General features: G+C 42.6%; 1 protein-coding gene across 2 annotated transcripts in view; it reads left to right on the forward strand.

Moving 5' to 3' along the window:
* The first annotated feature begins 906 nt into the window (after positions 1-906).
* Positions 907-24518, forward strand: part of GDNF (glial cell derived neurotrophic factor) — a 37897-nt gene continuing 14285 nt past the window's right edge. The window contains exons 1-2 of one of the 2 annotated variants that reach the window (XM_087958503.1): positions 907-1793; positions 21187-21384. In XM_087958503.1, the coding sequence (XP_087814629.1) occupies positions 21213-21384 (172 nt within the window). In that variant the 5' untranslated portion in view covers positions 907-1793; positions 21187-21212. Of the gene's footprint in view, positions 1794-16684; positions 16931-21186; positions 21385-24518 lie in introns of those variants that run through there. The other variant, XM_087958504.1, reaches the window with a different exon arrangement.

A 24518-nucleotide genomic window follows, 5' to 3' on the forward strand; every position in this document is an offset into this window, starting at 1 on the left:
TTCTAGCGTTGTTTGATGATTTGGGGGAGAAAGGGAGAGCGGGAGGGAAGGAGGGAGGGAAGTGTGAGAGACAGAGAGAGAGAGAGAGAGAGAGAGAGAGAAGTCCAGCTAGTCTGTCTGTGCGCGCTCCTCTGTGTGTCTCTCTCTCTCTCTCTGTGCGTTTGTGTGTGTGTGTGTCTCTGTCTCTCTCTGTGTGTGTGTGCATGTGCGTGTCTCTCTGTCTCTCTCTGTGTGTGCGCGCGCGTCTCTCTCTGTGTCTGTCTATCTGTGTGTGTCTGTGTGTGTGTGTCTGTCTCTGTGTGTGTGTGTGTGTACATATGTGCATCTCTCTCTGTCTATGTGTCTGTGTGTGAGTGTGTGTGCGCGTCTCTCTGTGTCTGTCTATCTATCTGTTCTGTGTGCGTGTGCGTCTCTCTCTCTCTGTATGTCTGTCTGTCTCTGTGTGTCTGTTTGTGAGTGTGTGTGCGCACGTCTCTCTCTGTGTGCGTGCGTGTGTGTGTGTGTGTCTCAATGTGTGAGAGAGAGTGTGTGTGCGCGCACGTCTCTCTCTCTCTCTCTGTGTGTGTGTATGTGCGTCTCCCTCTGCGTGTGTGTGTGTATGTGCGTCTCCCTCTGTGTGTGTGTGTGTGTGTGTGTCTCCCTCTCTCTGTGTGTGTGTGTGTGTGTGTTTAGGTCGCGGGCGAATCAGAGGCGCCGCTGAGAAAACGTCACCGACCTCGAGCCCTATAAAGGCATCTCCAGTCTCACTTTTCCCCGGCAAAGAGACCCGGCCAGGCGTGTGTTTTCGAGGGCTTGGAGCGCCCGCCTCTGCCCCCTGGTGTAAACGCTGAGCTACACCTCCCGAGGCAGGAGTTCGACCGCTTTCCTTCCTTCCTTCCTTCCTTCCTTCCTTTCCTTTCCTTTCTCCTTCCTTCCTTTCTTCTCTCTCTCTCTCTCTCTCTCTCTTTCTCCCCTCCTCCTCCTCCCCGTCCTCCTCGATTTTTCCTGCGGATTTTACCGAGTTACCTGGGCGAGGAAAAGGGAGAGCAAGAAGCGCTCGTCCCGCCTCGCCACCGCGGTGGATTTGCAAGAGCCGCGGAGTCCATCGATCCTGGGGAGGAGCGACACGGCGTCCCACGTGGATCTACCTCGGGCGTCCGCTGGCCCTCGCAACCCCGCTCCACCACCACCTCCGGAGACCCCTGCCGTGGCTGGATCCCCTTCCCGCCGGGCCACCTTGCTTTCTCCAGGGCTCCCCGCAGCCTCCTCCTCCTCCGCCGCCGGCCGCTTCTCCTTGGACCAGCTGGCGTCGCAAGCCCCCCCTGATGTCTCCACGGGACTCCCCGCCGCCGTTGATGGGGGGTCCTTCTCCGCTTTCCAACCAGCGCCTTGGCAACGGTAGGATCCCGAGCCAGCTCCTCCTGTCAGGCGGCGGCGCCCGGCGCGGCCAGGCGGGCTTCTCGCCCCGTCTGTCCTGAAGCTTTTGGAAGTGCGCGAAAGCCCCGGCTCGCTCGACGCTCCGGGAAAGGCGGGAGTCCCGCGGCTGCACCTGCGGGGAAAGCGGGGCGGGGGGGAGGGAGGGCGCGGAGCCGCCAGCAGAAGCTCCCTCCCCCGCCTGCGATCGCCCCAGCGCCAAGTCAGCCGAAGGCAACCTTCTCCCCCACCCAGCCAGCCAGCCACCCCAAAGCGCGCCCACCCACTTGGAAGGATCCCGTTCGCATCTCTCTCTCTCTCTCTCTCTCGGAGCTAGCTGGAGAGCGGGCAAGCCTGGCGTTCATGTCACCTCGGGGCCTGGGAAGAAGACCAGCTCAAAGGTAAGGAGGAGGAGGGGAAGTCGGCCCCGGCCCAAGCAGCCACCCGCCCGGCCCGGATCGGGAAGCCTCCAAGGTTGTGTGTGGACAGGTTGCGGCGCGGGTGGGGTTTCGGGTGCCGTTTTCGGATGGGCTGCTAGGGCAACAGTTTGTGAACTAAAAGTGCGAAGGATCGATCTCTCCCTCTCTTCTCCCCCCGTTTCCCTCCCTTTCTCTCTCTCCCTCTTTCTCTCCCTCCTCTCTCTCCCCCGTCTCCCTCCCTCTCTCCCTTTCTCTTTCTCTCCTCTCTCTCTCTCTCCCCCATCTCTCCTCTCTCCTTTCTCTTTCTCTCCCTCTCTTTCTCTCCCTCTCCCTCCCTCCCCTCCCTCTCCCTCTCTCCCCTGTCCCCTCCCTCTCCCTCTCTCCCGTTCTCTTTCTCTCTCTCTCCCTCTCTCCTCTCTCTCCCCCTCTCTCTCCCTCCCCCTCTCTCCCCCTCTTCCTCCCTCTCTCCTTTTCTCTCTCCCCTGTCTCCCTCCCTCTCTCCTTTCTCTTTCTCTCCCTCACTTTCTCCCTCCCTCTCTCCCTTCTCCTCCTCTCTCTCTCTCTCTCTCCCCTCCCTCTCTTTCTCTTTCCGTCCCTGACTTATCTTTTCTATCCTTTTCTATCCACATTCAGAAAGACCTGAGCGCTCTCTATTCGATCTTGGCTGGTTTTCTTTTTCTTTTTCTCCCCGCAACTATTCCGTGTTGGGGCAACCACCGTTAGTTTTATTAAGAAGCCTTGCTTCTCCCGCCTTGGCTTTGCGGTGGGAGGAGGATCCCCTAGAGATTTCTAACGCCTAGGATAGTTGGGGGAAAGAACGACACACACACAAAACACACACTCGGCTAGCAAGAAGCTTGGGAATATTACAACTCAAAGTTTTTGTTTTTGTTTTATTCACTTCTCTCCTGGAAGGAATGCGAAGGCCCCCAGGTATCAAAGATGGTTAATCTAGGACAGAGGTCTCCAAACTTGGCAACTTTAAGACTTGTGGACCTCAACCCCCAGGTATCAAAGATGGTTAATCTAGGACAGGGGTCCTGGCTGGAGAATTCTGGGAGTTGAAGTCCACAAGTCTTAAAGTTGCCAAGTTTGGAGACCTCTGATCTAGGACCAAGGGATTGAGAAATAAAAGGAGTTGGTATCCTCCAATGGAATCTCCTCAGGGGTGTGGTCTCCCCCTCCTCCTGTTTGCTCCTTTTCAGTAGATGCTGCCAAGCACAACACCGTTACTTTAAATTTGGAGTGTAAACTTCTTAATACAACAGAATCACTTCGCTGATCCAGATGACTGTAGCTACATTACTTTACATCCCTTTTGCTTTTTGCTTTTCTCCAATGCCTGGAATGGTTTACTGGCTGGCTCTCTGCCTTCAATCCCAAGAACCAATTCCTGCAAGGGTGGGTACATACGTGTCACATTTCTGTCCAATCTCTTAGTTGAGATTGTCCCTCTTCTACTTTTTATCTTCGTCTCTGTCCTGTAAGGCAGGGGTCTCCAACCTTGGCAACTTTAAGCCTGGCGGACTTCAACTCCCAGAATTCCCCAGCCAGCTTTGCTGGCTGGGGAATTCTGGGAGTTGAAGTCCGCCAGGCTTAAAGTTGCCAAGGTTGGAGACCCCTGCTGTAAAGTAGATTAAATTAAGGGATGGATTATCCCTGGTTCTAAACTGCCCAATGAATTTCTTGAGACTTTTGCACCGGATCACCCCCAATCTAGTGTTTCGGCTCCCATGTTCTGGAGAGTTTGCATAGAGGGCTATCCGTTTATGTATTAGTGCCTTCATCACTGTTCTTCCCTGTCTATTCAGAAATAACACTTCATGATTCCGTTTGGGGGTTTTCTCCCAAATAAGTCGAGCATCAAAGCTTCCTCTATTTTTTGCTGTTGCCAAATTCTTTCATGAATGTGGAACATGTGTGGCATTTCTTTCTTAGCCTTAGTTTCTGATTTGGGGAGAAGAAATGCTGAGCTCACTTTGCCTATTATTTTTTTTCTTGCAAAATTAAGCTTTGGGGGGAAATGTGTGCTAAGGGTCAGCAATCCACTTGCTTGTGGGTTTCAAGATCTTGATCAGGAAATAGGTGAAGAAACAATATATGGTGTTTAAGCCACAAACCAGGTTAAAGGCACTCCTGACCAAAAAGAAGGGAAAAAAAGGCTTGGAATTGAAAGTTTTTGCTGAAAGCCTGACTTTTCCTCTTGATATTCTCTTTTCTTCCCTCTTTTCAAAAGAGCTAGGGAAGAGAAAGGATGCCTAAAAGTGTGTTTAGAGCAGCGTTTCTCAACTTTGGAAACTTTTAACATGCATGGACTTCAGAAGCCAAGGCTGGCAGGGGAATTCTGGGAATCTTAAAGTTGCCAAGATTGAGGAGTTTCCCCAAGGCACGGCCAAGTAGATAGACATTAATGCTAGCCCTCTGTGCTGAGCAAAAGCCAAAACCATTCCCAAAAAAAAAAAGAATCTAGATAACCCCTTTCTTTGAGTACACCTATTTATTCTCCAAACTGCCTTGATGTCCTTTCCCCATCATTTGCAGAAAACAGTAAGGCATTCCTGTATGCCATCACCGCCTTTATTCAGTCTCTTGGAAATCCCAGCCCAAATATGCACTGTTGCATAGAAAAAGTAATCAGATCCAAGTATGCAGAGAGATACTTTGTCTGGGCCTCCCTGAGATCAGTCAAAGAAGGAATACGGTGTGTGTGTATGTAGGTAATAGGTGTGTGCATGGCATTAAGACAGGCAACAATATCACACAGAACCCAATGCAGAGATATAGAACAGATAGTCCCAAAGGTGCTTTTTCAAGAGGCAACTGGACTTTCTGGTTTTTCTTTGAAGACGTTTTGCTTCTCATCCAAGAGCTGAAGAGCTGAAGAAGCATCTTGGATGAGAACCTAAATGTCATCAAAGAAAAACCACAAAGTCCATTGCCTCTTGAAAAAGCACCTTTGGGACAACCATGACCTGGATGACTTGAAAATCTCCATAGACATATAGAATAGGTAGTACCTGGTTCAACCGTAACTGTGAGAAAGATCTAGGTGTCCTAGTGGATCCTCATTAGTCCCTTCCAACCCTGTAATTTTATGTCTATGTCTGGAATAAAAAGTTTCATATGAGGTCAGCATATCTCAGAGCAGCTTTGTGTAAATCAAGGGTCTTCAAACTTGGCAAATTTAAGACTTGTAGACTTCAACTCCCAGAATTCCTGAGCTAACATGACTAGAGGAGGAATTCTGGGAGTTGAAGTTCACAAGTCTTAAAGCTGTCAAGTTTGAAGAACCCTGGTGTAAATCATCAGAGAGGATTGGATGATAAGTTGAACCTGGTCGTTTTCTGAAATATATACCCTTTGACCTCTTTGATTGAGGGACTTGTACTGACTTAAAAAAACAGATACTTTGATGTTGGGTTCCCATGGCAAGTTAAACCATGGTTAACTAAGCTGTGATTTAGAGAATAAACATGATTTTCTAGGTTCTCATGAACCTTAGGACCCAAGTCGTACCTGGGTTGGGTTTGCCCCATGATTCAAGGCTGTGGTGAGATGATTTAATATGCGACTCAGTATGTCATGTGAAAGCTCTTTGTCATATCTTGGGGGATTTTAAGGTTTAGGAGAGAAGAGACCCACAGATCTATCATTTTATCAGGCACTCAACTTTCACATTAAATTCAGCAGGAATGATTAATACCTTAGCAAATTAAATCTGAACATTTAGATCAGATGAGTTTAAATGCTTGAGAGGCAATAGACTTATATACCACTTCACCGCACTTTATAGCCCTCTCTTAGCGGTTTTAGAGTCAGCATGTTGCCCCCAACAATCTGGGTCCTCTTTTTACAGACCTCAGAAGGACGGAAAGCTGAGCCAACCTCACTGAGCCAGTGAGAATCGAACTCCTGACAGTCACAGTTGGCAGTCAGCAGAATTAGACTGCAGTATTGCATTCTAACCACTGCGCCAGCATGGCTCTTCATAATATTATATTTAAGGTGCTTCAAAACTACCTGGTTGATATTGCAACATAAGGGGAATTCCTCCATTGGAAGGAACACCTGGACTGCGTGAATTTTATGCATTCAGAAATGAGTACTGAGGGAAGCACTTCCCTTTCCTTGCTAAAGAATTTTGCAATACTTTGGTTAGGCTTTGAAAGATAGTATCCATTGCCATTGCCATGAAGTTGTCTTTTCTAAAGTTCTATATAGGTTAGCAAACCCATGATCCACCCCAAACTAATGGGTTCTATGTATTTACAAAGGGGAGGAGCTGAGTGCAGTGACTGGAAGAAGCCATTGGTTTCTACTACCCTCTAGTGGTAGTTACAAACAGTATTTTTTACACATATTAGTATCTCAGTCTTTCCCAGCCTGTGGTCCTCAATATTTTGGGGGAGACTGAGCTAGTTCAAATTGCTAAAAGAAATGGGCACAATTAATCAAAGATGGTGATCCACTAGCAAAATAAGTGGCTTGGCATGATTTAATAGCTCTCCAGATCTGGTTTTGAGCACCCAAGTAGGGGCACAGTAGAAATCAAGGATAAATGAAGTCAAAATTGGTGGTTTAATAGTGCTGGGGTGATTTACTGGCATTAGCACTGCTTTATTCGTGGCATTTAACATGGGGTTCTAAGAAAGATGTCTGATTTGTTACTGATCCCATCCTTCCCCATCACTTGTTCCATTTTTTTTCCTGCAAAGGAAGAAAACTTAGAACTCCTGCTGAATGATCTTTACTAGCACTGTGGAAGGCCTGTTTCACTACATCGAAACTATTCTCAAATAATTTTGCTTTCAGTTAAAAGTTCTCATGTGAATTATTTGAGAATGACTGGAATTTGGTCTTCCCCTTTTCTGGATGCTGAACACCATGCAGGGAATATTGGATAGTGGATTAAAACAACTGACACCTCAGTCCATGATAGGGGTTTGGTGGGAAACAAGACGTTTACAAATAAAGTACTTTGGATTTTTAGCTTCTTCTTTAAAAGGCAGGTATAAGTACAAGCAGCCCTGGTAAAATCTTGGCCAACCTGAGTAGACTGAACTGGATTTAATGATCCAAACTGTGACTCACAATAAAGGCAGAGGTGGCATTCAGCAGATTCTGACTAGCAACTAAAACAGGTATAGGAATGCCAGTATGTCGCCTCTAATAAATCCTTTGAAGTTTTTTGAAGTTTGGCTCCAGAATCATGATTTAATAAGGTCGATTGCTGGAATCCTGACAGTGACCAGTTTTGGAGAATTGGTAATGGAAATTTGGAATAGTGCAGAGAACTGGCAAATACCACCTCTGACTGGCCCCACTCCCATCTATTCTCTGCCTCCCGAGTCCCAGATGATCGGCTGGGTCTTCTTTGGTTGCCCTGCACAGGAAAACAGTTAGTGGGTTAGTGGGGTGGGGAGGGAATGGAGATTTTGCAGTATCCTTCCCCTGCCACACCCACCAAGCCATGCCCACCAAGCCACGCCCAAAGAACCAGTAGTAAAAATGTTTGAATCCCACCACTGAATAAAGGAACTTTATTTAACACTGCACATTCGGTTCTCCATGATAGAAAGTTGCTCAATATTGTCAACTGACCCATGGAAGAAGATTACACCCCCAAAGTCTAAATGACTTGTTTTGATTCTTCTATAGAGCAATTCTAGCCTATTAGAGCCTCTAATGAGCAGAGCTACACTTTGGTTTACAGTTCCCTCACCACCACCATCCTTGGAGAAGGAATCTTATTAGAATAACATGATTAATTCACTGAAACGAGATTAGAAAATGCAGCTCTGTGAAATGAGAGCAGAGAATGCAAAAGAAGAAAAATGAGTTATCCGAAAGTTATCTGTTTGTAGTAAGTTGTTATGGTATTCATTCCAGGGCTGAACAGTGAAATGTTTCTGGACACACTCAGAATTTGGTTTCCTTCGAAGGCATTTATTCAAGATGGTGGGGGGAGGGTGAAATAGAACATAAATATATTAAGAAATGTATATACACTACACTTATAGGACAGAGAAGCATTCCCTAGCACAGAGCAACCTTAAAAAGTGGAAGTGAAAGTAGAGAAATTTATATCTGCTTTTAAAATTTATATCTATTAAAATCCTACTAAAAGCAAAAAAAATGGTGAAGAGACTTATTGATCTTAAAGACAAAGTACATTTTGTTATATTTTTTACCATTCTTTATCAACATCTGATAAAGTGGTCTGTAATACAATATATTAAAGTTTAGGTCATCATGAATTTGTTAGTCTTTAAAGAATCACATTTTTTTTTACAGCAGACAAATATGGCTATCTCTCTGAAAACCAAAATGACAATCTAAGATAGTTCCTTATCCTTGACTGAGTTCTTCAAAAATATGAATAATTTTATATTCTGGGATCTTTTAGGACATATCTAGGTTAAGGCCTGTCTTCTTGGGGGGAAAATACTGTTGTCTTCCTGAGATTCTGCCTCTGAAGATATGATGAACACCTATAACAAGAATGGAAGTAAATTTGATGGGCAACCTGTAAATATTTATGAACTACAACTCCCAGCGTTTGTTTTTTACTATTAACTATGCAGTAACTTTATTACTAACTTCAGCAGTAAAGTAGTAACTTTACTACTAACCATGCAGATTGGGGTTCTCCAGACTTCTGGTTCATCAATATTTTGTAATAATATTTGTTTCCCACTCTTGTGTTAAGGTAAACTAGCATAAGCAAGACCCAATTTTCCTCAAGGACGTGCTTGAGATTTTTCAACTTGTAGAACTAAATAGATCTAAAATAATTTGTATACAATCTTTGATTTACTTCGGATGTATTCAGCATTCTTTCCATTTTCTGTTCCTCTCTAACAGTGGCAGCCATCACAAATAGCACAAGAGAGAAGCAAATGTTTTTCCTAACGTTCTATCAACATGGAAATGATTTATTGTACTGAAAAATCCCATGTCTGTTTCACTTGGCTGCCAGTTAAACAAAAACTCAAGGCAAAGTCTAAGGTGAGGTGCCAGGAAAGAAATAGACAAGGGCCTCCATGTTGCCTAGACATTGTCAATTTGATTCCAGTGAAAGGTCTCTCGGGTTTGCTAGTCTCAAATGTACCTTTCCATCCTTTGACAGAAGAAAGGCAAACTCTACTATTAGACCAAATAACCTGGAGGGTGTTGAGAAGTAGAAAGATATGGAGGGGCAAAGATTTGTTTAAAACACACGTTGTAATTCCATTGTAGTTGCTGTCTTCAGCTGCAATAAGAGACTCAAGTATTCCGTCCTCTCCCAATGGCTTTATGGAACAAGCAGACAATTTCATATCTGGGTTGCTAGAGGCACCCGCAATAGAATTACTAGAGTAGCACAGGTTTCAAGCAACATTAGCCTATTTCTGAGTAGGTCATAATTTCCAAGATGTTCTTCCAACCAACCTCCTTTGTTGACTCATAGAGTTGCTTAGTCCAAATATGACTATGTCCTATAACATGGTCCTTCAAACTTGACAGCTTTAAGACTTGTGGACTTCAACTCCCACAATTCCTCCTCCAGTCATGTTAGCTCAGGAATTCTGGGAGTTGAAGTCCACAAGTCTTAAACTTGCCAAGTTTGAAGACCCTTGTCCTATAACCTCATAATAATGCCTCATAAAGGGTTGTTTTTCAGATCCTTCATCATATTAATAGCTCACCTCTCAACTTGCTCCAGATCTTGTCATGGTTTTAGTGTGGTGCTCAGAAATTGGTACTTTACTCCAAATGAGGTCTGGCCTGGGTGAAAACAATCCCTTGCTTCCTGTGAACTGAACTCTATGATCCTGTTAATGTCCCTCAAACTAGAATTGCCAATTGCATCATGTTGTAGGACCGTGTTTAACTTCTCATTAACAAGGACACCCAGTTCCCTTGCCCATGTGTTTGCCAAGCCAAACCTACACCTTCTTGTCCTTGTGCTTATATTTGTCCTGCCGTATGCAGAACTTAACCTTTAATTCTATCCTATTCATTTCAACCCACTCTTCAAGCTTTCCCAGATCTGTTTTAATCTTATCTTTTTTTCTTCCAAACTATTTGCCGCCCCTCCCAGTTTGGTATCTCCTCCACTCCCTCATTCAAGTCATTGATAAAAATGTTAAACAGCACAGCTTGGCAGTATGTTCAAAGCTGATGGCTCATACAGATGCCAACTTGACAGAACTGTAAATTTTTGGATCCTCTTTCACTTTTTTGAAGGTGGAGTTCTCAAAGATTACAGAAGGTAGTTCTATGGTCGGTTAGTTCCTTCATCATTCTGGCCTTGAAGATTAAAAAAAAACAACTAGCTGTCTAAACTACAATTCTCTTATTCACCCAGAAACATAACAATGACCAGCTCCATTCACTTCAGACACAAGACAATTGTTAGATCGGCGGTTGGAAGGAAGAGACTCAGAGCTGGAATCTGCAACTGTTCGTTTATTGAGCTAAGAAGGCTACAAAGTACCTATCTCCCAAAACTGCCAGCTGGCAGCTCTCTTTATAGAGAGCTGTCAGCCATTAGCCAACAGGTTTAAACTATTTTCCTGCACTTAGCGCAGACCGGAGGGAAACCTCCGGCTGTGCATGTGCATACACAACAAGAATAATAGAATAACAGAGTTGGAAGAGACCGTAGAAGTCTTCTAGTCCAACCCCTGCTCAGGCAGGAAATCCTACACGAAATCCTACACGACTTCAGCAATAGAGTGGTCAATGTCTGGAATACTCTACCCGACTCTGTAGTCTCTTCCCCAAACCCCAAAAACTTTAACCTTAGACTGTCTACTATTGACCTCACCCCTTTCCTAAGAGGTCTGTAGGGGCGTGCATAAAGCGCACCAACGTGCCTACCGTCCCTGTCCTATTGTTTCTCTTATTCTTCTTTTATTTTTCTTATATGTACCCATTTCATGTATTCACAACTATGTACACACTTGTACTTATTATCTTGTAAACAATTGGCAAATCAAATAAATAAAATAAATAAATAAAATAGATTTCAGACAAATAGTTATCCAATCTCTTCTTTAAAACTTCCAGTGTTGGAGCATTCACAAATTCTGGAGGAAAGTTGTTCCACTGATTAATTGTTCTGTCAGGAAATGTCTCCTCAGTTCTAGGTTGCTTCTCTCCTTGATCAGTTTCCATCCATTGCTTCTTGACCTGCCCTCAGGTGCTTTGGAGAATAGCTTGACTCCTTCTTCTGGGAGAGGTGACTCCTCCTCATCACACATTTACTACTTTCTTCTTACAATGGACCTTCACTACCTTTGACTTTCTTTTATTTCTAGCATACCCAAGCTTATCCTTTTTGTTGTTTTTGTTATGTCTCACAAGACTCATCTTTCTGATTATCATCTTTCCAATAGAGTTACTACATTTTCTGGGGATAACCTTGTATTTTATTTTGGCTGTGTTCCTCTCCATTTCTTGCACCTGTCCCTTTTTTACTTCACTGTTTTCGAGAACTTTGCATTATTTACATATCTTCAGATTTCTCTAGCTTTTCCCTTTCGTGGGGCTTGTTTCCAAGTACACCTTATTTGCTTAGAGTCATTTCCTGGATGCCTGTTCCCCTGAAATATTTAAAGGCATTAAACCTGAATTGCCTTCCCTTTGAGTTTATCAAAATCTAGTCTTCTGAACTCCAGGAAGCAGGTCTGTCTGCCTCTTCTCAATTGCTTTTCCTCTTTCTCTAGCTTTTTTGCTTGTAACATATTGATTCCCTCAACACCCAAAGCCATAAAAGAGGAAGTAAAGAAGAAGAATATATTCATATTCTTGTGAGTTTGGTGGTCAACGTTTAACCCAATACTCCACAATCAGGCCAGCCAGGAGAAGATCCATTTGAGGAGGTCAAGACATATGGCCAGGGTTGAAATAAGATGGAATAATTTTTGTGTGCAAAAAGAAGAGGAGCAATTTATGGTCATTTCCTACCTACATTAGTGTTCCCACATGCTTTTTTGGATATATAACATAGGTCACCATGAATCTTGTTTATGTGATGTGTAGGGAAGGTATGAATGAACAGGTGAACAAAGCAGCCCTCCTTCCTTCCTACTTTATTGAGGAGTTGAATGCTAACCTCTTGGGCATAGCATCTCTGAATGTCCAAGTTCAAATGATGCAAACTGCATCATCCCATCATTTGCATGCGTGGTTGAACCTTTTTTAGTTTGAAAAATGGACCTTAGAGATTGTCCAGGCTGGCAGGCTGTGGTGTGGGGAAGAAAATAGGTACTTTTCAATCCAAATTTATTTGATTGCAGAAACGTGTCAGTGCAGTCCTTTCTTAATGACTGCTCCATATTCTGGTTTTAGATAAGATTCTCAATAGGCTCGCCTGATATAATTTATGTTAAATCATAAATAAGTAAAGAGTGGTAGAAATGAAAAGTGGAGGGGAAATTGTGTCTGCAGCGATGACTTTGTGCAGGGCCTCTCCTTTCTCAGTCCCTTGGAACTGGAGGCCAAAAGGGAGAAATAACCTCAAGTTAATTTTTGTCTTTTGATCTCAGACAACACAAGGATAAGATAACATTATTTACAATTACCCTTGGATACTTTGAAATTAGTTGGCTATAATTCTGATCTGAATGTGACTGGGCTATAGAGATACCCATGACCCAGGGTTTACATAACTCAATTTTTGGGGGACTTACACAACACATTCAGCCATAAAGTAACCACTATCTAGGTTCTCATGACAGCTACACTTCATTGTGACTGGTGTCAATGTGTCTTGTGAACATAGTCACTGTGCCTTTAACTCAGAGCCGCAGTGGCGCAGTGGTTAGAATGCAGTACTGCAGGCTACTTCTGCTGACTACCGACTGACTGCAATTTCACAGTTTGAATCTCACCAGGCTCAAGGTTGATTCAGCCTTCCACCCTTCCAAGGTGGGTAAAATGAGGACCCAAATTGTTGGGGGGAATATGCTGACTCTGTAAACTGTTTAGAGTGCACTGTAAAGCACTGTGAAGCGGTATACAAGTCTTAAGTGCTATTACTATTACCTCTGGCAAATGCATGCATGAATCAATCTTCACTCTAGTGGTTGCTTCCCTTTCTTTCTCATCATTGCCTTCTCCTTCTTTGCCTAAAATGGCTGGTGAGCAGACCAACCATAAAAAGCTTAGTGTTCTTCCTTCATATCATCACCTTTTTGGGGCCCAGGGAACAAGAAGTACATCAACAAGTAGATTGCATTTGTGAAGAGAAGCAACTGAAGGAGGAGCCTCTAAATAGGATTCTGCTGGGTTATGTACCTTTGGCTAGTACCAAACCATTGTTAACACACCATTCATAGTGAACAATTGATGTTGCTCCATCTTTGTACTAAAGCAAAGCATTTGAGAAGCACAGAACTACCAGAGAGGAAGAAGATTTTGAACAGTTTTCAAAAGTGGAAGGGGACAAGAGGAGAGAATATGATTACTAAACAAACTGGCCACTCCTATTTCACAAACACAGTGTATGCAATTAGTTTATGGTGTTTTATGCCACATACATCACAGCCATGACAGTATCTGATCAAGCTAATCTGAGCTTTGAAGTTAAGCAGGATCAGGAATGTAAATGTTTGGATGGGAGACCAACTGAAAGAAGGAATTCCAGGACCATAGGGTAGATAGACTAGAAAGCTGGAATAAACAAAAATATTCTGGAAGAAGCTGTAGCAAAACTGTTTCCATAATACTTCCATGAAAAATACATAAAAGTGCAAACTTCACTTAAGGGCCTCTTTGTCTTATAATAGCATAAGAAGCTAGAAAATAGTTTAGATGACTTAAATCAGTGGTGGGATTCAAAAATTTTTACTAGCGGTTCTGTGGTCATGGTTTGGTGGGCATGGTGTGGCTTGGGGGAGTGACAGGGGAAGGTTACTGTAAAATCTCCATTCCCTCCCCACCCCACTAACCTGCTTTCCAGCTCTGTTCTCCTATGGAGGGCAACAAAAGAAGACCCAGCTGATCAGCTGGGACTCGGGAGGCAGAGAATAGATGGGGGCAGGGCCAGTCAGAGGTGGTATATGCCAGTTCTCCAAACTACTCAAAATTTCTGCTACCGGTTCTCCAGAACTGGTCAGATCAGTGGTGGTGTTCAGTTTTTTTCCCTAGTGGTTCTGTGGGCGTGGCCTGGTGTGGGAGGGTCATGTGACTGAGTGGGTGTGTCCAACATTCTCTGGACTACTCAAAATTTCTACTACCAGTTCTCCGAACTACTCAAAATTTCTGCTACCGGTTCTCCAAACTATTCAAAATTTCTGCTACTGGTTCTCCGAACTACTCAAAATTTCCACTACCGGTTCTCCGAACTATTCAAAATTTCCGCTACCAGTTCTCTGAACTACTCAAAATTTCTGGGACTGGTTCTCTAGAACTGTTCAGAACCTGCTGAATACCACCTCTGAACTAAATCATGGCTAAGCATGGTTCAGGATGCTATATGAATAAAGGCTTAGGGATCAACGGAAAGGAGTTGTCCCATAGCCCTGGTGGTGAAGGTGCCTTGGAATAAAGTCTTCTAGCATGCAATTACTTTTGAAAGACGGTGGGAAGGCTGAGAAAAGAATGGAAGGAAGAATAGATACAAACAGACACAGAAGATGACTTTGTTGGCAGCTTATCTCATAAACAGCAACACAGCCCAGCTGGCAAGAAATCCTGGAAGAAGTTTTTCAAACCATTTAATCACACACTATAAATGAACACTGGAAATTCCACTTTGCTTCCAAGATATAATATTTACACAAGGATGGCATTAAAGGATACCTTACTGAAATCTGTGTGGTTCTTGCTCCCTCGGTCTTGTCCAACTAAGTGGCCCTTACACAAACATGCATGCTCATTTGCAAAATGATGTGAGAGAACTAGAAATGGGTACTTTATTTTTTATAATTCTCCTAAGCTTCCTTTGCTTCATCCTTTTGAATGCCTTTGGAAACCCTTGGAACTTTCTATAGACTTAGGCACCATGGGGCATACTTGTGATGAAAGATGCATAGATCTGTATATCTAAGGGCAATGTTTACGGTTTGTGGTATCAATCAGATAAAGTCAGTTGAAAATGTGGTTGTCATTGAAGCTTTGGCGTCATTTTGAGTTTCTGAGTGCCATCTTAAGTCCAGACCAACATCCCAAGCATTAAAGACACTTAGAATTCTTAACTTACTGAAATACTTCAAGTCAGGAAAAATAACAGGACTCAACATAGAACATGGAAGCAAAATTCATCCATAATTAAGAAGCCTGGAAAGAATATATAATCATTTTAAAACCCTCCACCGGAAAAGGTTGTCTTTAAGTGTTATGTAATTTAGGATGATAGAATAGAATAGAATAGAATAGAATAGAATAGAATAGAATAGAATAGAATACTTTATTGGCTGTTATCATGTCTCCCCTGGTCCTTCTCTTTACTGGATTAGCCAAGCCCAGTTCCTGCAACCGTTCATTGTATGTTTTAGCCTCCAGTCCCCTAATCATCCTGGTTGCTCTTCTCTGTACTTTTTCTAGAGTCTCAACATCTTTTTTATAATGTGCTGAGCAAAACTGGATGCAGTACTCTAGGGGTGGTCTTACTAAAGCTTTATAGAGTGGTATTAGTACTTCCCTTGATCTTGATTGTATCCCTCTGTTAATACAACTTAGGACTGCATTAGCTTTTTTGGCTGCTGCTGCACACTGCTGGCTCATATTTAGCTGGTTGTCCACTAAGACTCCAAGATCTTTGTCACAGTTACTGCTATTGAGTCTGGTTTCACCCAGTCTATATGTGTACTTTTGGTTTTTCTTGCCTAAGTGTAGGACTTTACTTTTCTCTACATTGAATTTCATTTTGTTAGATACGGCCCAGTGTTCTAGTCTGTCAAGATCCATCTGGATCTTGAGCCTATCTTCTTGGGTGTTAGCTATTCCTGCCAGCTTAGTATCATCTGCAAATTTGGTAAGTTCCCCTTCTGTTCCCTCATCCAAGGCGTTAATAAAGATATTGAAGAGTATTGGGCCTAAGACTGAACTTTGTGGCACCCCACTGCTTACTTCCCTCCATGTAGACTTAGACCCATTAAGGACTACTCGTTGTGTACGGTTTGCCAGCCAGTTGCGAGTCCATCTAGTGGTGGTGGAATTTGCCTTGGTGTAAATACTCTCAGTATATATAAAGAAAAGATACATTCGTTCTAGGATGTAATTTGTTCTAGGAAGTGTTACCAGTCTGGTTAAATCTAAAACCTAATGCTCAGTGGGTTGTGGATTGGTGTGGCTTTTATTCCCACTGAAACCAAACTGACTGTGAGAGAGTTTCACTCACCAGCTTGTTTCGAATCTATTATTCCCTTGCTTTAAGAAGCCTTAATCCAGGTTGTGATGATAAACTGTTTATAATTATTCAGTGTTAAGAGGTAAGCACACTGCAGATTTACCTGCATGGCCTTTTGCCATGAAAGATTTGGCAATGGGAAAAAAATTGGATGGGAAGTATTGCATGCTGGATCTAATTAAGCACCTGCAAACTCTTTTGCTTCCTTTGCCCATGACCTCCAAACTGCTTGCAGTGTCCAAAACTGGGGTCAAATGAAAGAAGCTCGTCTCCAATCAAAGGGCAGTTTTGAAATATTTCCAGTGGAATTTAAGGCAGTCTGCACACCAGCCTCTTCTGGTGAAACGAGCTGAAAGGATGGGAAATGCCTTGATTGGTCCCAGATTGCCTGTTTGCAAGGCGGATAATGGCTTCAGTGGGGATAGGAAAATTCAGCCAAAAGAGCTACGTTTTCTTCCAACTCTGCAGATGATTTTTTTCTCTCCCCCCCGCCCCTGTTCTCGTTTCTGCTCAACCACTCCAGCTTTACCAGGCATGGTACCCATACAACCTTTGACTATTGGAAGTTGCCCAAGTGTTGCTTTTTTGATGTGAAAGCCAGATTAACCTTCTTCTGTAAACAAGCGAGAGGCCCTTCAACTGTAGCCCACTCTGAACTGCAAAGAAAGAAAGAACCAGGAGTGCATTTCGAAGACCATCGAAAATGTCAGCTCCATGGGGCATTCATAATAATCTTTGTTTGAGCAAGCCCAGAAAGTTTTATCCTTCACCAAACCAGGTAACCACACATCTGGGGCCCAGATGAGATTTTTTACAGATGTATTTCAAATCCTAAAGCCTCTCTCTCCCTCCACTTGTGAGTTGTATATTATTAGTTGAACATCTGCAAAGAATGTACAGTTTCTGCATCTTTAGTAGAGGTACAGCTGTACCTTTGATGAACCTTCTAAAGGAAATGAGAGAATGGCTCTCCCATTCAGCTGCTTGTAATAGCTTTCCCGGACAGGAGTTGTCCTGATAAGAATAGAATTTCTTCTCCTTGGAAGGAAACAAAGCAAATGACTCAGGCTATCTTGAGCATTAAGGTTTATGGACAGTCAATCCATTTATTTTGCAGAATTTTATCAGGGAGCCCAGCCTTTTACTTGAAAACCTTCTTACACATACCTTAATACCAACGTAGGAAACCTGGGAGTTATTTTGATTGGAAGTGTTTTTTGAAAAGCACTCCCTGGAAGCTTTTGGGTTAAAATCCTGAAATCCTATGTATCGCAACAGATTTGTACAGTCTGACCTGGAACCAGGTTAATTTAACCTTGAGTCTGCAGGAGAGCATCAAGTTATAATTTGTGACTAAGATAGAAACTTTGTTATTGTTGTTTCTCTTTTGTGTTTCTTTCTTTATGAGTTTTCAAACACATGCTGTTGTTTGCATAAGTGAGGGTGGGGTGTTGTTGTTTTTTTTGGTGTTTTTTTTTTTTGCATTTTGTATTTCTTCTGCAATGCAAAGGTAGGTCCAGATGCTTACTAAATGGGCCTCATCTGCTTCTGTTTATGTTCACAAAGGGGATACAGAATGTGAGAGGCTGCAGCATAAATGAATGGCTTAAGTTCAGAGGGAAAAAAACCCTGCTTTCTTCCAAGTCAAGCTAATAATCCATACAACTCAATCTTAGTGACTCACTATCCTCATTGGGGAGAAAACACTTTAATTGAAAGGAACTGGTCTGTTGCTATCTGTTGCACACAGTGGAAACAATCAATTAATGCAAACTACCTTTGCAAAAAAAAAAAAAGCCAATATATTACCTGTTACCCTCTCATTCTTTTGTTCATGGAAAGGCTCTTAAGACATAATCAGAACTGATATTCAGCAGGTTCTGACCAGTTCTGGAGAACCAGTAGTGGAAATTTTGAGTAGTTCAAAGAAGCAGCAAATACCACCTCTGACTGGAGATTTTACAGTATCCTTCCCTTGCCACGCCCACCAAGCCACGCCCACAGAACCGGTAATAAAAAATTTTGAATCCCACCACTGGACATAATGCTATTAATTTAGATGATTTAAACCAGCGGTCACCAACCAGTGGTCCATAGACCACTGGTGGTCCGTGAGAAAATTTTGGTAGTCTGCAGAAAAGTTATTTGCATTTTTTTATATTGCACTAAATACTATTTTATCTTTTTTTTAAAATAAATCATATTAGTGGTCCGCAGGATTTAAAATTATGAATTTAGTGGTCCATGAGGTCTGACAGGTTGATTTAAACCACACTTTTTAGAACCAGGAATGCATGCAATCTTTTGAGATTCTGATGTCATGGCCTTGTATAAACTGTCACTAAAATTGCTGGAATTGGGTATGTCTAGTTTAATGAAAAGAAGGACTGGGGTGACATGATAGCAGTGTTCCGATATCTCAGGGGCTTCCACAAAGAAGAGGGAGTCAAGCTATTCTCCAAAGGACCTGAGGGCAGGACAAGAAGCAATGGGTGGAAACTAATCAAGGAGAGAAATAACCTAGAGCTAAGGAGAAATTTTCTGATAGTTAGAACAATTAATAAGTAAAACAACGTGCCTCCAGAAGTTGTGAATGCTCCAACACTGGAAGTTTTTAAGAAGAGATTGGACAAACAGTTTGTCTGAAATGTTATAGGATTTCCTGCCTAAGCAGGGGGTTGGACTAGAAGACCTCCAAGGTCCCTTCCAACTCTGTTACTCTATTCTAAAAGTTTTGGAAATCTTAAGCAGCAGAGAGCAGTAATCTGGTGTCTGTCATAGCTGCCACAAACGGGAACCATCCACTTCTAGATTCAGGCATCCCTATTCAACTATTCTAAACATGGCAGCTTAGATGGTCAAAGAGGCAGTGGCAAAGGGGCCTGGCAATGCCAGCCCAGAAACATTGTTAATTAAACATAGGGGAGAGTAACAGCTTCACAGAATAACAGAGATAGAAGGGACCTTGGAGGTCTTCTAGTCCAACCCCCTGATCAAGTAGGAAACCCTATGCCATTTCAGTTGACAGTCAAATGGGGAATGACTCCTGCCCCCTCATCCATTGCAGGAAGCCATCATGAACTCATAGCGGCCCTCCAGCTTTACTTTTCACTGTCAAGAACTAGTTGTTGTCTAACTTAGATAACTCACTTGGGCAGAGAGGAAGGAAACATGGACCATTACATAACAAAAACTTGAACTTTGCGGGTTTTCCCTAAGAGCAGATGCTAAGGCAAGAATACCTAGAGAAGACAATCAAGCAGTGATTTAAGAATACTGATATTAAAATACAACGATCTTGTCTTCAAAGTAGTATTTTTAAGTATACCTCTGTACTCTGTATAGTCCAGCCAAATACCCGAAACAAATTAGTGTTCCCAAGTTAAGGAAGGCCCTAACCTTGACATATCCTTCCATTGATGGTTTTAGAAGGAGATATGGAGACAATTCGCTTAAATCCAAACTCTGCCCATGTGATGAAAAAGTCAGTGAAATTATTGTATGGTCCATTTTATACTGATTTTTACTGGGAATTGTTAACCCCCACACCGAATTAAATACGTTTGTCTCTTATTGAAAAACCTTTCCTTTCAAATTCAAATGATTCTATTTCCTTAAGGAAAGCCAAATTTTGTCGTGCAGTATGTAAGAAGTGCAGAGTGTTTGATTGATTGGTATGCATGTAAGTTGTTTTTATGAACTGGTCGTTGTCTGCAATAAAGGTTTTTCTTCAAATGAAATTGTGCTTCTAATATCACTGAGTATGCGAGGTATAATTCTATATTTTGAAGTGTTTGGAGCCTTTCATTGGCAACTCCTGGGTGGGGAGTTGTTTAAGAGGATATGAAATGGTGCAGCTCAGACAATTGCAATATGAAATGGTATAGCTCAGACAGACAAGTTTTTTCATCAGGGCCAATTGCTAGGCTGTGAAAGAACTGCTGGAAAGAAACTCTGGATACAAAACACTCTGATAGCAGGCAGTTGTGATCCACTATCCAAAATAGGAATTGTGAGCCATGCCAAACTAGACAGGACCTAAGTTAAAGCATGTCATCTGGTTCAGGAAAACCCTGGATACAATTATTTTTGCTGGACCTCTGCCTTCCACTGATGGATTCTGGTGAGTTTACCAGACAGCAAAGAACAAACATTCACTAGATATATAATTCACTGGATATATAATATTAATGATGGATAGATGATGATGATGAAGATAGATGATAGTTCATCTCCAGAAAAAAGGAACAAATTTATGCTTTCCATTTATGTATGTTGATATTACATATTAGACCTAATTAGTGAGATATACAGTACTTTTCAATTTACTGGGCAAAATTGGGACCAGGAACCTGCTGCTCTCCAAATGGAAATGGTTGCTGAGCAATTTTAAGGCTCAACTTTTCACTCTTGGTCTTCATTTAAGAATTAATTGTGTAGGGGGTGCAATAGATAGATAGATAGAGATAGAGATAGAGATAGAGATAGAGATAGAGATAGAGATAGAGATAGAGATAGATAGATAGATAGATAGATAGATAGATAGATAGATAGATAGATAGATAGATAGATAGATAGATAGATGAGAGAGAGAGAGAGAGAGAGAGAGATAACAATAACAATAAAATAAAATAGGGCTTATGGCCATGACAACATTGCAGAAAATGTTGGGGATCCAAAGTAGGGACAATAAATAGAGCTCCAGAATCTTGACCAATATTCTATTAACTAGTTCTTATTCTCATTCCAGATTTTTTTAAATCATTGTTTCCCCTTGATTTTATACATGAACTCCAGCTGTTTGGGGGAGCTGTGGTGCCTTGGAATGAAAGACACCCATAAAAGTTATGACTCACTATTAATAAACACTTAAATGCTAAGCATTGTGCTTACTATTATATCGATCATTAAAACGGTTGCATTTACAATAGATGGGCAAGGCAGGCCAGGTTAGGAAAGAGAGGTGGAGATGAAGACAGATGGCACTCAAAGGGAAGAAGAGGTGAAAACTAATGTATGTCTCCCATTTGCCAGGGTCTTGTGCTGGAAGGGAATCTAAGATGAATTTATGGGATCTGGTGACTGTCTGCCTGGTGCTACTCAACTCGATCTCGACCTTTCCGCTTCCCGCTGGTAAGAGACCTCCAGAAAAGGCCCGCTCAGTGCTAGGAAGAGCTGAAGAAGACCACACTACCAGCAGGCTGCTGAATCCCTACGCTGGCCAAATGGATTGTAAGCACACATTCCACTTTCTTGCTGCCACTTCTTGTTATTCTTTTACCGTTGCTTACTGGCCTTCAGCTTTTCTTTTCTTTTTTCTTTTCATTTTGAGATGATCCGTTCATCTGTGCCTTCCAACAGGGACTCAGATGGGGATGGGCAGATGGGGCCTAAGGAAGAAACAGTCAAGGGTTTGCCATTGTTGTTGCCCCATAGCCAAAGATAAACTAAGACGAAAGGCCTTCCTACAAATCAGTATGATGCTAGTGGCTGTTGCTTTGCTCTTCAGCAAATCAGCTTCCTGTATCTTCTTTGTTTTTTTTTAACTAGTCTTTTCCAAGTTGGGTTGGTCAGGAAGCTTGGGTCTTCTCTATAAGTTGTTGAGTAGAAGCCACATTGCAGAGATTGCTTCCTTGAGATTTCCTTCAGATCAAGAGCCTTACAATTTACGGTTTTAGTCTTATTTATTCAAGACCTCCTGAACTCAGCTGGGCCAATTCCCACATGCACTGAGTTTTGCATCCTAGGAATGAAAGTCAGATTTTCTTGAAATTAATTTAATTCAAATTAATCTAGGGATTTTCATGATGAAATGAAATATTTTCACTGGTGATATACCGCTGACTGTCTTGGAACGCATGTAGTGCGGGCTTCTATTCACTTTCCCTTCACATCTACGTGGAAGTATGGACAGAGTAAGGAATAGGACTGTACTGCAATCTGCACCCAGGGAAGGCCATGTTCTATAACAGGGGTGTCAAACTTGATTTCGCTGAGGGCCACATCACGGTTGTGTTTGACCTCGGAGGGCTGGAGGGTAGGCATCGCCATGGTGGGTGTGGCCGGGGTGGGCATGGTGAGCATGACACGAGACTCGTTTCAGGGGCACCTGTCATGGCCATGTGTTAATGCAGGACTTCCCTGAGACCCTCCCTCCCTCACATTATAATCTTCCTTCCTTCCTTTTGTTCTGTCGCCAGTAAAGAGACTCGCAGACCGGAGTTGAATTCAGCTCTTTAATAATAACAGTAACTTCAACTGCAGTCGAACCGCAGCAGCCCTTTTTATAGCGGCTGCTCCATGGCTTGCAACCAATGACATTTAGTTAAACTTCCCGCCGCTATTGGCAGCCAATCAGGTACTAACGTTACTAACCAATCGTATCGCTGCTTCTGTTAACCAATAGGAACATCGTCCTAGAAGTCTCTATTTAAATACACTACACCTTCCTTCCTTCATTCATTCATTCCTTTTCTTCTTTTTCCTTCTCTCTTCATTCCTTTTTCCTTTTTCTTCCCTTTTCCTTATTTTTCCTTCCTTGCTCTCTTCCCATCTTCCCTTCTTTTTCCTTGTCTTTCCCTATCTCCTTTCCTGTCCCTTCTTGCATGCTCAAATGCAAAAGGGGAAACATTTCTCCTTTTGTTTTGTTTTTAGTTTGTTCTGATAGCCCACTACCAATGAAAATGGCAGTTTTTGCTGGTAGAGGCACCACGGGCAAGTCCTTCGCTATTTCCAGGACAATCCCACGGGCCGGATCTAAGCACCCTGTGGGCCAGATCCAGCCCATGGGCCTTGAGTTTGACACCCCTGTTCTATAACATTCATGCAGTTGGTGACGCATGTTTAATTCAGGGATGGGATCCGACCGGTATAACTACCAGTTCTGTCGCTCTGCGAGTCACGCGAGTGCAATTTACGACCTGCTGAGCTGCCAGGACAGCTGAGCAGCACTGCGTGCAAGTGCGCAGCAGTTGAAAAAGCATTTTTTTCCCCTTCTTTTCAACTGCAGCTGTGTCTCGCAAAGCAGCTACGGTTGAAAAAGCAGGAAATAAAGGTCAGGTAAGAGCCCGGGCAGGCAGGTGGGCCAAAACAGCAGCAGACATAGAACCGGTTCTGTGTATGCTCTCTGTCTGCTGCTCTTCAGAACTACCGGTTCTACAGAGGTGGACAGAACCGGTAGAATCCCACCGCTGGTTTAATTCCTTCATGCTTTCAGGAACTCTGCTTACTTCAAGGCCTTTCTTCACACGAAGGAGATAGATAATATTGCTATAATGGCTTGCTCAACCTTCCATGTGTGATCCTTCCAACAGATGGTAGGGACTTGAATGTGCCAACACTGGAACAAAACACAGTCCTGCTTTCTTTTTTCTTTCTTTCCCACATTCGCTGAATAAATGAGAATGAACCTGTCCTTGTGTCTGTTTCCTGGAGTGTTGTGCTGCATTAGAATTTAATATTATTTATGTGGCAGCAATCTACCTTTTTCCACAAAAAACCTGGATAGAATAATGCTTTCCTAGCGAAGCTTATAGATCAGTGTTTCTCAACCATAGCAATTTTTAAATGTGTGGACTTCAACTTCTAGAACTGTTGGCTGGCTAGGGAATTCTGGGACTTGAAGTCCACATATCTTAAAGTTGCCAAGGTTGCGAAACACTATTGTGGATAGTTATGCCTTGCAATGACTTTGCCTCACCCTGTTGTAACACAAAGGGGATCAAGGAGCAGCTTCTTATGTGCAAATGAGATAGACTCCATGAGTTGTAGCCACCCTTTGGGCTCCTTGGGTGGGTTTTATTGTGTTTGTAGCAAATTATACAGTAGTCTTCAACTGTTGCTTTCTGGTGACATAGGGATTCTCAGCCATTTTTGCCTCTTCAGCATCTTTCCAACAGATGCAAAACCACATCTGCATTCTTCCACTTTTCTGCCTTGTCTGTTCCTCCTTTTCTGCCTTTCCACTGGAATCTTTCCTGGGTTTCCCTCTTCACTTTTTTTTTGGAAGGAAGCCACAGGAATGATGCAAGTTAGCCAAAATGTTTAAACTTTTGTCATTCTTTCTTCCTTCTACCACACTAACTACTATAATTTTTCAGTTGTTGACTGTTGATTCAATTGTTGATTCTTTTCTGTATAATGAAGGCATTCATACCCAAATAGACATTCTAGAAAGTCTCAGGTTTCTTTGTCTTTAGAATCCCTCTTCAGTTGCTTTAGGGAAATATGGTAGTGTAATGAAAACACACAAATAAAAATTTCTGGCAATAAATGCCAGAAGTAAACTGTCATTGTCCAGTCAATGATGATTATTGCTGTTAGTTATTCCTTGTAAAAGGGTTTAAATCATAATTACTTTCTTCATA

Source organism: Notechis scutatus, chromosome 2 (assembly GCF_049901735.1).
Source record: "Notechis scutatus isolate UNSWTSFEM ecotype Mainland chromosome 2, rNotScu1.2, whole genome shotgun sequence".
Classification (NCBI taxonomy): Eukaryota; Metazoa; Chordata; class Lepidosauria; order Squamata; family Elapidae; genus Notechis; species Notechis scutatus.